The sequence below is a fragment of the Mandrillus leucophaeus genome, unplaced genomic scaffold (genome assembly GCF_000951045.1).
Source record: "Mandrillus leucophaeus isolate KB7577 unplaced genomic scaffold, Mleu.le_1.0 Scaffold115, whole genome shotgun sequence".
NCBI lineage: Eukaryota > Metazoa > Chordata > Mammalia > Primates > Cercopithecidae > Mandrillus > Mandrillus leucophaeus.
The window spans coordinates 5,855,188-5,871,520 of NW_012099765.1; the positions used below are offsets into that span (position 1 = coordinate 5,855,188).

At 47.0% G+C, this 16,333-nt stretch overlaps 1 protein-coding gene across 1 annotated transcript in view; it reads right to left on the reverse strand.

Annotated features, from left to right (window-relative positions):
* Nucleotides 1-16,333, reverse strand: part of SLIT3 (slit homolog 3 (Drosophila)) — a gene marked incomplete at its 5' end in the record, with an annotated part of 547,731 nt that overhangs the window by 36,144 nt on the left and 495,254 nt on the right. Inside the window, 3 exons of the mRNA XM_011997974.1 lie at nucleotides 5,577-5,701; nucleotides 8,506-8,669; nucleotides 9,923-9,994. Coding sequence (XP_011853364.1) covers nucleotides 5,577-5,701; nucleotides 8,506-8,669; nucleotides 9,923-9,994 — 361 coding nt within the window. The remainder of the gene's footprint in view (nucleotides 1-5,576; nucleotides 5,702-8,505; nucleotides 8,670-9,922; nucleotides 9,995-16,333) is intronic.

Consider the following 16,333-nt stretch of genomic DNA (forward strand, 5'->3'; position numbering starts at 1 on the left):
CGCCAGGCAGCAGGAGCACCGAGGGCAGCGGCCCTGAGGAAGGCAGCTCCAAGGTAGAGACTGAGCTGCAGGAGACCCACTGTCCCAGGGAGCAGCCCAACTCTTCTTGGCCTTCTGGCTCCTGCTTCTCCCTTGGGAGAAGACCAAGCTCATCCAAGTCTTGGCATGCAGTCCCTTGCAGGACCTGGTAGCGTGGGGTCTGGGGAGGCTACTGCCGCATCCTTTCTGGGCCCTGGGCTCAGTGGCTTGGCACAGACCAGGTGGAGGTGATCATGGGAGCCCGCCCACTGCCACACCACCTGCTCGCCATCTGCCTGAGAAAATCCTCTTCCCGCTTCTGCTGTTGCCGGTGATGTGATGGAATGGAACTGGGGCCTCCTGGCTGTGACGTCGCAGCCAACTGGGCCGACGGCCTTAGGTCCAGGACAGCCTCTGCTGTGGACCCTCTCAAATGCCAGAGCCTCAGGCCCATCTCTAGCAGCTGGAAGGCATGCACCATGTCCGTCTGGTTCCCTTCGTGCCCTGTTCCAGCTAGGGGGCCAGTCCGAGGTTTCTTGGAGGGGGACAGGGAGAGTGCAGTTTGGGCTGGTATCTGGTTTTATCCTAAACCATAACAACACAGGGCCCCTTTCTGAAAGTCGGTGTGGAATGGAAACTGTAATACTAATTCTCACTCACATTGCTGAGCACATTTTCCATTCCAGGCCTCATGCTAAGTGTTTTATATTCATGATTGTATATCATGTTCACAACAACCTATGAGATTGGTGTGATTGTTATTACACTCATTTTTACAGACAGGAAAGACAGACTTAGAAAGTGAGGTAGTATGGCCAAGATCGCACAGCAGTAAGTGAAACGGGGAGCAAGCAGCTGAACCCAGGCATCCAGCCCAAAGTTAGTGCTGGGAGCCTCTATGTGGGACCACTTAGCCTGCCCCTCTCAAAACACACGTTCTGGGGGCACGCAGATGGGAGTGCACATTCTAAGTTGGCTGCTGTGTTCCTTGAGGAAGTGACTAGTTCTCTCTGAGCCTTGTTTTTACCACTTATGAAATGGAAATAATACGACCTACCCTATGGGGAATTAGTTAATGGTTACAAACCATATATATATAAGACGTCTAGCATGTAATGGCAGCTCCATAAATAATAGCGATGCTGCTGCTGCTGATGCTTGGGGTCTGAGGCAGGGCTGAATGTGAGTGACTAAAATACTTTTTCAGGTATTTGGTTGGTGCCAAATAGTTCCAGAGGTACATATGTGGGAGTGGTGGCCACCAACACATGGACCGTGAAGGGCAGGACAAAGAACCTTGAGAAGGTCAAGGCAAGACCTCTCCAGCCCCTGCCTGGGCTAGCCCCTGCTCTGGGGAACTGGCAAGTACCAGTGACTTCAGGTCAAACCCTCCCAACGGTGGCAGTGGCGGTGGTGGTAGAGGTGGTGGCAACTCCTACAGCCTTTCACGCCAAGCACAGAAATCCAGGAGACAGAGCCTAGTGCTTGATGACATGGTAATTGGGCCTGGAAGTAGGGATTTCTGTCACTTACATCTCCTTGAAAAATAATCACTATTGCCAATGCCTGGCTAATTAGCCTGATTCAATTCTCTTCAGCCTCATTTTGCTCAAATCTACCAGATCTGTGATGCTCCGTGGTCCTCCACCACACTTTCTACTCCTCATCCCACTTTGTGTGTGTGTGTGTGTGTGTGTGTGTGTGTGTGTGTGTAGGACATGGCCAGGAATCCTGACTGGCTTCCTTTAAAACAGGTGTCGCCAACCCCTGCGCCATGGACTGGTACCGGTCCCTGGCCTGTTAGGAACTGGGCTGCACAGCAGGAGGTGAGCAGACGGGGCAGGAGTATTACCACCAGAGCTCCGCCTCCTGTCAGCTCAGCGGTGGCGTTAGGTTTTCATAGCAGTGTGAGCCCTATTGTGAACAGCGCATGCGAGGGATCTAGGTTGCTCATTCCTTATGAGAATCTAACTAATGCCTGATGATCTGAGGTGGAACAGTTTCATCCGAAGACCCTGATGAAGACCCTAGTTCCGTGAAAAAATTGTCTTCCACGAATCTGGTCCCTGGTGCCAAAAAGTTGGGAATCACTGCTTTAAAAGACACTGGGGGGCGGGCGCGCTGCCTCATGCCTGTACTCCCAGCACTCTGGGAGGCCGAGGTGGGCAGATCATAAGGTCAAGAGATTGAGACCATCCTGGCCAACATGGTGAAACCCTGTATCTATTAAAAATACAAAAATTAGCTGGGCATGGTGGTGTGTGCCTGTAGTCCCAGCTACTCAGGAGTCTGAGGCAGGAGAATCACTTGAACCCAGGAGGCAGAGGTTGCAGTGAGCTGAGATCGTGCCACTGCATCCCAGCCTGGCAACAGAGTGAGACTCTGTCTCACAAAACAAAACAAAACAAAACAAAACAAACCAACCACTGGGAACAGCTACCTTCATTGGAAACCTCTTTTTGAGATGGGACCAGGAGTGCTGCTCTAAGTCCTTACGACTCAAAGTGTGCCCCTTGGACTAGTGGCACTGGCATGTCCTGGGAGCTGGTAAAAAATGCACATTCTCAGGCCTGACCTCGGATCTAATGAACTAGAACTTGCATTTTAATAAGCTCTCCAGGTGATTCTTTTGCACACAAAAGTTTGAGAAGCACTGTTCTGAGACACTGAACATATGTGCCTGAAACTAAATGGCTGAAACAGAATCAGCCAACAGATATATTTTTTTCCCCCCAAATCTTAAAATAGTGGCAAAATAATGACCCTTTGTGAAGTATCTACTGAATCCTGGCACTGAGGTAGGCAAAGTACACACATAGCCCCTTTTCATCCTTCCAACAGCACTGCATGTGAATATGAGTATTCTCAGTTACAGGTGGGGAGAGTTAGGCTTAGGGAGAATCTGACTTGGGTTGTGAGTGTAGAAACTTTCTTGCAAGAGATAGCTGAGTTCTAGTTGTAGCTCATGCACTTCCTAAGTGTGAGAGCTTGGGGAAATTATTTCATCTTTATGAACCTTAGTTTCTTCATCTATTAAAAGAGGATAATAAAACTTATTTCACAGGGTAATTAAGAGTGCTGCAAGAGATAATATGTTTAAACTGCTTCACAAAGGCCTGGCATTATAGTAGATTAAGAGTAGCTCCTACCAAATGTTACACAGTGATTCCTGTGCTTTTTTGTAACATTGTGGCTTCCCAAGGTCACTCAGCTAGTAGATGGGAAAATGGAGATATCTAGAAATAGGTAGATAAATGCCTGAACTTTGAGCTCGGTTTTGCAGGCGTCTGGGGATTTCTGTTAACTTAGCCACTCATGCAGAACTACCACCTCAGTCGCTCTGTTTGGGTGGGCTCTAACCCTGGCAAGAAGGAAAGCAGGAGGGACATACTCAGCACAGAGAATGTGATGCAACCCTCAGTTAAAGGATCCCTTGGGTTCAGCCTGCCCCATTTTATGGCTGAGGAAACTGAGGTGGGGAGAAGAGCGGCATCTGTCCAAGGTCATGCATCCTATAGGCACAGGCTCCAGAGGGTCCTGCTTGGTGTTCTTCCCATGGCTACATTCTACTTGTCTCTAACCTGGCAATTCAGACAGGTCCTGAATAGTCAGGGATCCCCAACCTCAGCCCCTGCAATCACTGCACTTGCCAACAGGCAGTGAGTACAGTGGCCAGGAGCACAGCTTCTAGAGTCAGTTGGTTCTGAGCTTTGAATCCCAACTCCCTTACCTACCATGCTCAGTTTCTTCAGCTGTAAAATGAGGGTCATTTTAGGAACTGTATTCTAGGACTCTGATGAGGAGTATGCAAGATAATACACGTGCCTTATTTAGTCTACTGTCAGTACATAGTAGGTACTCAATAAATGCTGGCTCTTATGTTACTGTTATTATCATAGTTATCATCATCACCATCTGTACCATTAGCACCATCGCCATCATCAACACCATCACCATCATCACCACTGTCACCTTTGTCATCATCCATCCTCACTGATACCATCACCATCATCACCTTCACCAACATCATCTTCACCATTACCATCAACGTCATGCATCCTAGACCTGCCTGGGCTCAACACTTTCCTCAAGATCACAATCTCTGTTCAAATTCTTCTAAAATTGACATGATGTTCAGAATCTTGAGAACAAAGTTCAAACAAGTGGCCTTATCCTGCAGTAGCCCTGCAGATACTCTCTTTGCCCTGACCCTGACGGTCAGGTCATGCTTCATAGTGCAGTCAAGTGTAGTTGGAAGAAGCCTGGACTTCAAACCCAGACTCAGGCCAGTGTTAAAGAGAAGGAAGCAAGAATCAGAATGTGAACAGTCTCTTTAGAATAAGGATGATACTACCCATCTCATATGCTGATTATAAACGTCAGAGAAGAACAGACATGCATAAGCTCCAGATGAGTGCCTGGCCTTTACTGATGACTCAAAAGAGAACTACACTATGTATGGAATTGAGAATGTTACAAATGCAGTCACAGTTCTAGGAGAAGGACTGAAGTCTCTTGGCAGTTCACAGAGACATAGACTGATAATCCTGGATCAAACCAGCAACATACCACCTGCTACTGATGCCCTATTCCACACCCAGGTATGAGGGACCACCATGCAAGGGTAAAGGTAAAAGGCAGCAGTATGCCAGCTTATTGAGTGCTTACTGAATGCCAGGTATCGTCCTAGGTGTATTGCGTACATTACTGTACATTTGATTCTCATGGCAAACCTATGAGACAGGTCCTAGTTTGCAGCTGGGAAGACAGACGAAATTACTAGCCATGGCCACACAGCTAGTAAATGACAAAGCTGGAATCCACATCTGCTTCTCTGTGTAACTGCACAGTCGGAGTTTTCTCTGCTGAATGCATACAACGGAGTTTGAGAGGATCCACACATCCTGAGGATGTCTGCTGTTAATCTCTATTCTCCCCTCCTATTAATAACATTTTTTGTGTGTGTGAGTGCCCTGTGACTGTGAATTTATAACATTCTCAGTTCCATACATAGTATATTTCTTTTTTGAATCATCAGTAAAGGCCAGGCATTCATCTGGACCTTATACATTTATTCTCTTCTCTGATTTTTATAATCAGCGTATGAAATGAGGGTGCATGGGTCTAGGACTCCGTGGTAAGTTTAAGGCTTTGGAGGTGGCTGGTTTCAAAGGGAATCCTTTGGCTCTTTTGTCCCAGGCCCATAGGTGGCACTCTGACACTATCTGCTAGAAGCAAGCCATAGTCTAGAAATACATCAGGTAGTCCCATTCCCAGAGTGAGGCTGCCTCTAAGCCTGTCACTACACACACACAATCCCCCTGGGGACAGAGACCTGGGGATGCCAGCTCACTCTCACTCCACCTGCATCAGATGTGTGCATTAGACAGGCTGCCTGAAACTCTGGGCTTGCATTTGGGATGGTAACCTGTGCGATGGACTCATCCAGGCTGTCCCTTGGAGAAGGGAGGGTACGCAGGGCGCGGTGCCCCTCTCTAGGGCCAGGGCTGAAGGAGGAGCCTGAGGCATGAATGTGGGGGGCAGGGCCTCCAGCATACCTTGTAGCTGTAGGGGCAGGCACAGCGGTACAGCTCCACAGGGTCCTGGGTGCATGTCCCGTTATTCTTGCATGGGCTGGAGAGGCAGGCATTGCATTTGGCCGCAATGTTGATGTCCACAGGCCCTGGGCAGCAAAACCAGAGTACTGACAGCAGGTCCTGAGTGTACTCACTGCCACACCTCCCTTCCCCTCTGCTTTGGGCCCTCCCTCAGCCAGCGCCAGCCCCTCCCCAACTCCATGCCCAGATGGCAGCTGGCTCTCCTCAACCAGCACATCCAGTCCAGCTAGCGTCCCATTAATTCAGCCACTGTCCAGTGAGGAAAAGTCACAGTGGGACATCATTCAGAAACACTTCTGCAGTCAAATCAATTACTGTAATTAGCCTGATCCGATTATGGTGCTAATCTGCAAACAATGCACCATAATTAGAAACCCCCTGTGTATCTTTTCACATTCCAGGAAGCTCTGAGCCCAGACTCTATTTGGACCTCCCATTTTTCTAGCCACAAATACCCCTCCCCATGGAACAGTCTGTGCCAGGCTAAGCAGGGCATAGTGCTTGGGCCAAAGGCACACAGAGGAGGCCCCCCCTGGAAAACCTTGGAAGAAAGAAATGGATGGCCCCAGAGGACACGGCGATGATGTTGACAATGGACGGAAAACTGCTCAGGTCCATGTGACATCTGTGACCATTTCAGCTGTGCTTGCTTTAGCTGCAAGCACTGGAGGGAGCTCAGGGTCCTCCGCAGAGCTTTGCAAAGGGGGCCCTGTCCTGCTGCTGCAGCCAGCTTTGACAATGAGCCCTGGATAAACAGGCCATACATAGTGTCAGGACTATAAATGACCTTGGGGCTAACAGTCATCAACTTGGAGATGGGCTGAGATGAACTTCAGTGAGTGACCATTTGTGGATGAGTAAACAGAGCGGCCTGATTGAGTGCTGGTACTAGGGGGCTCAATCCGGCTTCACAGTAGAATAGGAAGACTATCTGTCTTGGTTTGCTTGGGGCTGAGGGGGTTTGCAGGACACAGAGCTTTCAGTCCTAAAACCAAGAATGGCCCAGACAAAACCTGGATGACGTGGCTGCCTTACACTACCAGCTACAGTGCTTTTGTTTTTTGAGATGGAGTTTCACTCTCTTGCCCAGGCTGGAGTGCTGTGGCACAATCTTGGCTCACTGCAACTTCCACCTCCCGCATTCAAGCAATTCTTCTGCCTCAGCCTCCCGAGTAGCTGGGATTACAGACATGCACCGCCACACCTGGCTAATTTTTGTATTGTTAGTAGAGATGGGGTTTCCTCTTGTTGGGCAGACTGGTCTTGAACTCCTGATCTCAAGTGATCCACCTGCCTCAGCCTCCCAAAGTGCTGGCATTAGAGGCGTGAGCCACCATGCCCGGATCCCAGCTGCAGTGCTTTTAAAAGTCCCCACACCCAGGTTGTACCCCAGACCAATTTAACCAAAACCTAGAGGGTGGAGCCAGGCTTCGGTAATTTTAAAAGCTCCTATATGATTTCCAAAGTGTGCAGCCAAGATTGAGAACTATACTATTCTTGGCCTAGGTGAGCCTCTGTAGTATCAGATCAGATATCTTAGAAGCAGGAAGAGGAAAATTAAAATTAGCTTTAAGCCAATGGAATGTTTTTCTGCTTGCAGCAGAAGTATGGGACACACTAAAGTTTGAGAGGGTAATTAAAGTATATCTATATATCAAAATAAGTATTAAGCCTCTCAGAGATGAGCAAAAGATATTAACAGACAATTGTGTATACAAATGAGAAGTAACTTTTTGATAAAAATTCAGGTTCCCCAATAACAAAAGACAAAAATAAAAGGAGTTTTTTTTTTTTTTTTTTTAACCTATTGAATTAGCAAGGATGAGAAAATAAGAGAAAATAACGACAGAGTCTAATGAAAAATGCAATCGAAGGATGCTACTGGGAATGTAAATGGGTTATAACCCTTTTTGAAAATCAGTTTGGCAAAATGTGTGAAGACCTTAAAAATAATAATATACTTTGATTCAGTAATTTCTGTTCTCTGAATCTTATCTGAGAACATGATTTCAAATAGAGAAAGATCTTTATATGTCAATGGTAAGAAAAAAAAAAATGGAAATACTCTAAAAGTTCAAAACCAGAAATGGATTAAGTAAGTGGTACTGGAATATTATGGCTTGATGATGAAGACTGTGCATTATGGAATCAGATAGACCTGGAAGCCTGTTAAGCCTTGATTTTCTCATTTTTAGAAATGAGGATAATATTAAAAGTTGATCACATAGAGGCATTAGAGAATTAAATAAGCTGTTATATGAAGAATGAGAAAAAAAATACACGAGAAGGTGCTTAACATCATTCCTGTTGCATAAGAACTCAGTAGTAGTTTGTTGTTATAATAATATGATCAATAAAAAAATCACATGTACAGTAAGTTTGCCGGGTAAAATGAGAAAATGCTTATGTTTTAATAATATTGGATAAAAGAATGCAGGTTGGAAAAGATTTTTCTCAAGGCCAGGTGCAGTGGCTTATGCCTGTAATCCCAGCATTTTGGGAGGCCAAAGCAGGACGATCATTGGAGATCAGGAGTTTGAGACCAGCCTGTGCAACATAGTGAGAACTTGTCTCTACAAAAGATGAAAAAAAAAGATATTCTCCACTATGGAAAGACATGTACAGAAAGAAGTCAGTGAGGACATGTGTGGCAATGCCAGCAGGGGACTTGGAGAGAATGACACTTGGCCCATTAGATGAGGGTCCACATCAGCGTCAGCATCTGAGCCTCTTTGTGTGGGACCCATGGAAGAGACAGGGTGAAGGTTTCTGAAGCCGCATCTCTTGAGATGCCCTGCTCTGACAGGTTGCTGGGAACACAACAGACCCCACAAGGGACAGGGGAGGGTGGGGTGTGGGCGTCACCTACCTTTGCACTGGAAGCGGTGGGTTGGGGTGGTGAGCAGGAGCCTGTCAGCCATGGGCTCAGGGCTACTGCAGCGGGCGATGCCAGGCTCCTTGTACCCCGCCTTCACCCACTCTGACAGCCATCGAAGACTGCAGTCACAGTGGAGTGGGTTGGTTCCCAGTGCCCTAGGAGGCAGGACAGGAAGTCAGGGCCCCCTGCCCAGCTTGGCCTGTAGGCTTCATGTCTTCGGCTCTCTGGAAATGCATTTTCAGACTTTGGCTAGGCTGGGGATGTCCAACGTGGGGCTAGCGGAGTAGTCGTCTCCACTGTGGCGAAGTTAATGTCTCCAGAGTGTACTTCCAATGCTGTTGATGTTTCAACTCCCATCCCAGCCCCTTCCACTTCTGAGGAGTGGTTCTCACCTACACAGTTAAGACTCACTCGTCAACTCAACCCCATCCTAGCTCCTTTAGGGAGCTTCCTGGATCTCTGGCCATCTGATTATCTGGTTCCCTTGTCCTGCTGAAGGGCCCACTGGAGGATATACTCTGCAGAGAAGGTACTGAAACCCAGCAACCTAGGAAGCAGCTTCAGACCACTTGACTGAAGAATGCAGGGGAGGAGGGTGAAGTCCAGTATAGACATCTCCAAAGTTGTGACTGGGAAGAAAATACTAGAAATTCTGTTTTTTTAAAAAAATTGTATCTTTTAACGATTCTATTTTTGAAAGTTTTAGAATATGCATATGTAGTATATCCATCTTATAGTGTATGCACACATGAAAATAATTAAATATGCATATAGAAGGAATACAAACTCGAAAATGTTCACTGACAGAGGTGTATAAAAAAATATAGAGATCCCTGATCTGGGGAAGAGAGGTCTGGCCTGGGAGTGAGGGAACCTAGGTTCTAGTCCAACATCTCACTGACCTGATAGTCAACCTTTAGGTAGTCAGCTAATATTTATGGGCCTCAGTGTTTCCTGTGTAAAATAAGAAGGGATACCTGTTGCAGAGTGTAGAGTGGTTAAGAATATGTGCTTTGGAGTCAAGGCAAACCTGGATCTGATCCTGGGCCCTGCCATCTGCTAGCTGTGCCATGCTTAGACACAATGTTATTATATATAATAAAAGGATAAAAATGCCTTACAGCTGCAAGAAATAAATCGAAAACTTATCTAACGTGTTCAGCCCATAGTACATATTTTCTATTAGTTCTTATTAAATATTTACACTGTTTACATAATTGAGGATTCCTTTGAAGGCTTCTGAGGTGGGGAACAAGACAATATGCATGGTGTGGATACATTGTTGTAAAATATACTGTATGCATAAGGAAAGGACATGTGCCAAAATGCTGACACTGATGACATTGTCGCTGACACTTCCACGCTTTCATGTTTTGAATGCGCACTGGGGAGAAAGACCGCTACTTACAGATGGGATAGAGATGTGAGGTCATTGAAGGAGCCTTCAGGAACGCTGGAAATGTCGTTGCCATGGAGGGTTCTGAAGCAGAGGGCACAGGTCGGAAGGTTAGCATCCAGTAATTTGAATTTAGCACATTTTCTCAGGGTCTCCAGTGCCTGGTCTTGCCACCCTTCAGTTTTGCTCAGAGCCCCACTGCTCCTAGCAGTAGCTGCTGCCCTCTTTGCTCTGGGTGCATGAATGTTCTATGCCCAGCTCAGCAGCAAGGATGGAGGGAGTAGAGGGTCTGGGGAAGAAGCGGGTGGACTTTTCAATCTGATAGACCTGAGGTGAAATCAGAAACCAGTCTCTTTTAGCTGTGGAACACTGGATAAGTTATGTCACTTTTCTGGGCCTTCCTTTTTGCGGCTAAAAAATGAAGAGACATATCTACCCAAGGGAGTTACTAGAGTTTCAGAGATCATGTGAAGAGCTGTGCTTAAGACCGGAAGTTCTGGAGCCAGGCTGTGTGCAGTCAAACCTGACTTTGTTGCTCACCAGCTGTGTGACTGAGGGCAAAGCAATTTACCCTCTCTGTGCCTCAGCCTCTGTTGTAAAATAAGTATGAGAATAAAAAGACTTGCCACGGAAAGTTGTCATGGGTCTGTTCATCCACGTAGAGAGAGCCAGCATTTTCTAAGTGCTAAATGACTAATCAATATTAATATTTGTGAAAGAGTCTTGAAGGGTATCTGGTATCAAGGAGCTCAGTAAATTAGTTCCCTTCGTATTTACCTAAAGAGATCTTAAGGGGGTTGAGAAATGCTACCAATCCCAGCTTCGGTGACAGAGGGAGGGGGTCCTCAGCTCCCCAGCAGAGTCTCTGGAGCCGAACACTCACCGTTATGGAAACGGCTTTGGCATCAGCCACACACATACACGAGTCTGGCACTTGTGTGCACCTGAGTGCCTCTTCCCACAGCATGTCAGAAGGGCTGGGCACCCCACCTGGTATTAATCATGCCTCTCTCCACCCTGTGGTGTAGGCAGCTAGGAGCTATTCTCACTTACACAGTGGTGCCATATACTAAGCCTTCCACAAATGCCTGGAGGATAGGTGCATGAAAAAATTCAATGAACACTGCTCCGTGCTCAAGTAGCAACACGAGCACATCCACAACACATAGATTATATTCTCCATTAAAGGATTAATCATCAACTGCATAAAAAAATCTGCAAATTCATAGAAACTCAAAGGCTTCTTTAGTGACTGATGGGCACCATCACCTGTGTTGGCGATAATCACCCTTCAGGGTAAGGACTAACAACTTTATTGCAGGCAGAGAGTCCTGGTAGAACAAAGAGACAATTAATGCTGACAGTGGAAGTACAGATGGAATAATAACGAATGAATTTGCTCTTCTTCTCCCTTCAACTGAAGTTAGCTTGCCCTTGGTCTTCAACTGACATAGAGACATGAGCCTAATTACTCTTGATAGAGAACAGTGGCTCTCACACTGAGTGAGCTTCAGAAGCTAGTAAATATGCAGATTCCTGAGCCCCACTTCCAAAGGTTCTGATTCAGTGGGTCTGGGGTGGGGCCTGAGATTCTGCATTTCTGACAAAGTCGGAGGTGATGCTGATGCCAGTAGCAAGGGTTAAAAAGATTTCTCCTTTTGCTTTAAGGCAAGGCCCTTATTTCTCTCCTCTTTCCATGTAATCTCCTCTTCTCTTTCTCCTCTTAGTTACCCTCTGTGGATATCCTCATCACCATCGGCTCCTTCCCCTCCCACCTCACAGTTCTCTGGTGAAATTCGCAGGGTGAAAGTGAACCTCAATGCTTAGGCAGTTAGGACAGCAGGAAGAAGGCAAACAGCCATCCAGAGTGTTCATGATAGCTTCTCGCCTCCCCCGGGAAGGAAGAGCTAGAAGCACTTCCTAACACTTTGATCAGCATCATTTAGCCTCTAATTCATGAGGCTATTTATGAATCATACCAGCCCCTGACTGCTATTGACTTTGATGGCTTCACGGCTGCTTGCTGTTTTGCATATGCACCCAGCTTCATTGTTAGTCATTTCCAAATGAGGCCTAATTTTAAAACACCAGACGACCCAAGGGCAGCTTTAGCGTTGTGACACCTGCAAGTCAGGCTCCATTCTCTACTAAAAATACAAAAATTAGCCGGGTGTGGTGGTGGGCACCTGAAATCCCAGCTACTCAGGAGGCTGAGGCAGGAGAATTGCTTGAACCCAGGAGGCAGAGGTTGCAGTGAGCCGAGATCATACCATTGTACTTCAGCCTGGGAGACAAGAGCGAAACTCCATCACAAACTAACCAACCAACCAACCTGCAGAGTAACAGGATTGTAACTTACTAGGACAACTCATTAAATCTGCCTACACTGCAGGTTCTCCACCCTGGTTTGGCCCCCAAAGAAGCACTCTTGCCTGTCAAACCACCATCCTAAAGGATGCCAGAGAAGTAGAAGAACGAGTGCTCCTTCCGCTTTCTCCTCCCCTTCTCCCTGATGCCTCCCAGAGGCTGGGCTGGCAAGCAACTGTCAACTCTCAGTGACTCATCTTCAAGCACTTGGAACTCCTCCTCCTCACCTAACCCTTAGGGGATGTTAAAGGCAAACTTAAGAATTTCAGAATGCGGATGAGGGCATCACCAGGGCAACATTAGGGTACAACCATTCCTCAGTTCTGGGCTGCATGAACCTTGGGTCTGTGAACCCCTAAGTCCTACAGTTCATACAATGAACAGTGGGAACTATCCTCATTCTAAATGTGGGTAGGGTTGTGTGAATTCTCTTCTGAGCGGGCTAAGCTGTTCCCAGGTGATCTGGGGGTTAAGAACCAAAGGCTCTGGAGTCAGCCTGCCTAGGTGTGAATCCCTCCTCTGTACTGGCTGTGTGAGCTGAGACAATTGACTTTTGGTTTGTCAGATTTTTTGGTTTCTCAGATCTTTTGGCTTCTCAGATTTTTCATCTCTAAAATGGAGGAATTCTTAGTAACTACATCTAGTAGACATTTTTAGGGGGTGTGGGTTTCTCGGTATCAATGCTCTTTTCTGTAGCAGTTCCTCTATTTTCTACTGGGGATCACCATGCCCCACCTCTTGGTCCCAGTGGTTTGGCCTCTGTAGGAAGCTACGGCTCAGGTCTGGCCAATCAGAGTCACAGTGATTGGTGTGAAGTTGAGCGTGCAACCTAAGGGAGCCGAGGAGAGACACTTCTGGGGCTTTCTCTGGAACGACGAGGACAGAAACAGTTTAATTTTGTGGGGTGGCTAAGCTACTAGAATGTAAACTTTTAGCCCATCGGGACCCTCTGTGTCTTAAACAGAGAAAGACTGCCTGAGAATGAAATCCACTTAGGAAAACAGGGCTGAGAGGCAGAGACACATTTTTTAAAATTTTTTATTTTACGACTATTTTTTGAGACAGAGTCTCACTTTGTTGCCCAGGCTGGAGTGCAGTGGCACGATCTTGGCCCACTACAACTTTTGCCTCTTGGGTCCAAGCGATTCTCCTGCCTCAGCCTCCTGAGTAGCTGGGATTACAGATGGGCATCACTATGCCTGCCTAATTTTTGTGTTTTTAGTAGAAATGGGGTTTTGCCATCTTGGCCAAGCTGGTCTTGAACTCCAGACCTCACAAGTGATCCACCTGCTTTGGCCTCCCAAAGTGCGGGGATTACAGGAGTGAGCCACTGCACCCGGCCTACGTACTTCTTTTTCAGACAGTCTCACTCTGTTGCCAAGCTGGAGTGCAGTGGCATGATCTCAGCTCACTGCAACCTCCACTACCTGGGTTCAAGCGATTCTTCTGCCTCAGCCTCCTGAGTAGCTGGGACTATAGGTGTGCGCCCACTAGGCCCAGCTAATTTTCGTATTTTATTTATTTATTTATTTTTTTAGTAGAGACAGTGTTTCACCCTGTTGGCCAGGATAGTCTCCATCTCTTGACCTCAGGATCTGCCCGCCTCAGCCTCCCAAAGTGCTGGGATTACAGACACATTCTGACAGTGTCATTGCAGTGCCTGCATCCAGCCCTAGAGCCCGGTATCTTCCAGTGCATTCTTCAGTAATCTGAGTTGATACATTCTCTTTATGCTTAAGGTGGTGTGAGCAGATTTTCTTCCTCTTTGCCCAGGAGGAAAGCTAATATACCACTTCATAAGCTAGCTGTGAGGATTGAAAGACTGGATGCCAGGGGTTCAGAAGCACTCAGTCACATCAGCTACGACGATTGTTATCATTGTCATGACTCCTCCTCTATGTTTTTGAGTGGATTTTGGGGCCAGTCCTCTGGGAGTTACCCACATAGGGTAGAAGCCTGAAAGTGCGCAGCTTGTATGTCAAAGGCCATGGTGAGTCCTGTGACCTGATTCCAGGACTGCAGAGGAGACACTGCATTTTGGCAGAGTGGTCGGCGCCTGTCTCCTTTCTCTCTGCGTCTTCCATTTCACCCCACTCCTCAATTCCCATCAGAGGCCTCTCTGGGTCAGGAAGAAAACACCTCATTTTTACACAGGCCAGCTCCCTCCAGTCTGAAATGGGTGCAGATAAAAACAGATGCTAGTCTGCGATGGGGAAGCAGGTAGAATGTGGTAGAAAGAGCACTGGGCTAGGAGCCCAGAGGTGAGTCCCAGCCTTGGTGCTGCCTGTGCCTTGGGGCTACCCAGCAGCATCTCTTCCCACTCCTGCCCCCAGAAGCCACATTGCAGCCACACCTGTGGCTTCTTGTGATTCCCCCGGTGATATGCCTTTCCTGACTTCAGGGCCCCTGTCCAGGACATTTATGTTCTCCCGGCCTAGAATGTTCTTCTCTCCCATCCCTACTTAGGTAACCCCCTCTGGTTTCTCAGTCTCAGTCCTTCCTGAAAGCACAAGTTAAGAAGAGTGATTCTGAAAACAAATAGTCTCGGGTTTAAATTCCAACTTGACTACCTACTGATTGCATCACTTTGGGCAAGTTACTTCATCTCATTCAGCCTCTATTTACTGATCTGTGAAATGGGGATAACAGCGGTATATCCTTCACAAGGTAGAAGGTGACTAAGATAACATAACCAAAGCACTTAGCCCTGTGTGCAGTGCATAGCCACGGTTTGATGAATGTCAGTGGTGATTATTAACCTTCCTTTCAGAAAGCCTTTTGGGTGGCTAAGACTGGGTTGCGTGCCTCTCACTTGCATCCCCATGGCTCTTCTCTCAGGTATCACCCTGTATTGTAGTTGCTTATTTACTTACTTCTCCTTCTAGACCAAGAGTTCCCTGAGGGCAGCAATTGTGTCTCATTCACATTCTGTTTTCTTTCCCCCTTCAGAGTTAAGCACAGCAACTAACCCATAGCCAGTATTCAGGAAAGGATGAATAAGAAAATGATCTTGAACAAGTCACTAAACCTCTCTGAATCTGTCTTTTCTTTTCTTTTTCTTTTTCTTTTTCTTTTTTTGAGACTGAAACTCGCTCTGTGGCCCAGTCTGGAGTGCAGTGGTGCTATCTCAGCTCACTGCAAACTCCGCCTCCCAGGTTCACGCCATTCTCCTGCCTCAGCCTCCCGACTAGTTGGACTACAGGCGCTGCCACCACGCCCAGCTAATTTTTTGTATTTTCAGTGGAGATGGGGTTTCACCATGTTAGCCAGGATGGTCTCCATCTCCTGACCTCATGATCCGCCCGCCTCGGTTTCCCAAAGTGCTGGGATTACAGGTGTGAGCCACTGTGCCTGGCCTGTCTTTTCTTCTTATACATGAAACGTTTGGACAGAAAAATTTTCATTATTCACTCTTCAATCCTAAATTCTGCAGTTAAACTTTTGTTTATTGATTTTTATTTTAGAGATGTCAAAGTGCCAGCCCTCGCCCATGGTTGGGAGGCCACAGTGAGTTACCCTCTGGCTCAGCAGAAGAATTTTTCTGATGCTCTAATAGCTGGTCAAAAGTGGAATAGAGTTGCCTGGTAAGGGAGTGAGCTCTTTGTCTCAGAAGGTAATCAAGCAAAGGGCTTCTTTCCATGGATGTTTTAAGGAGAATTCAGGCAATTAGTAGAGCAGTGATGAACAGCCCCATGTGTATAAACAGCACAATTATCACTTCAGGGACTAGGAGCTAAAAATACTGAGGACGGTGAATGATAAAGGACGCTGAATGATAATCCCACTGGCTCCTTCATGAGCACACACTGAAATTGCCTGCCAGAGCTAACGGATTCCAGGTGGCCCTCCTGTGCCTGGGGCAAGACAGTTGGGACCACACACATACAAGGCATGTGACTTGGTGTGGGGCAAAGATCAGGGGATGCATGGATCCCCTAAGAAGGATGAGGATGTCCACAAGAATGTTCTCTTTTTGCTATTTTCAGATTCGGAGCCAAGTAGAAAAAGCATTTTTCACACAATGTTTTGTACTCAGGGCTAAACGACCACCCTCCT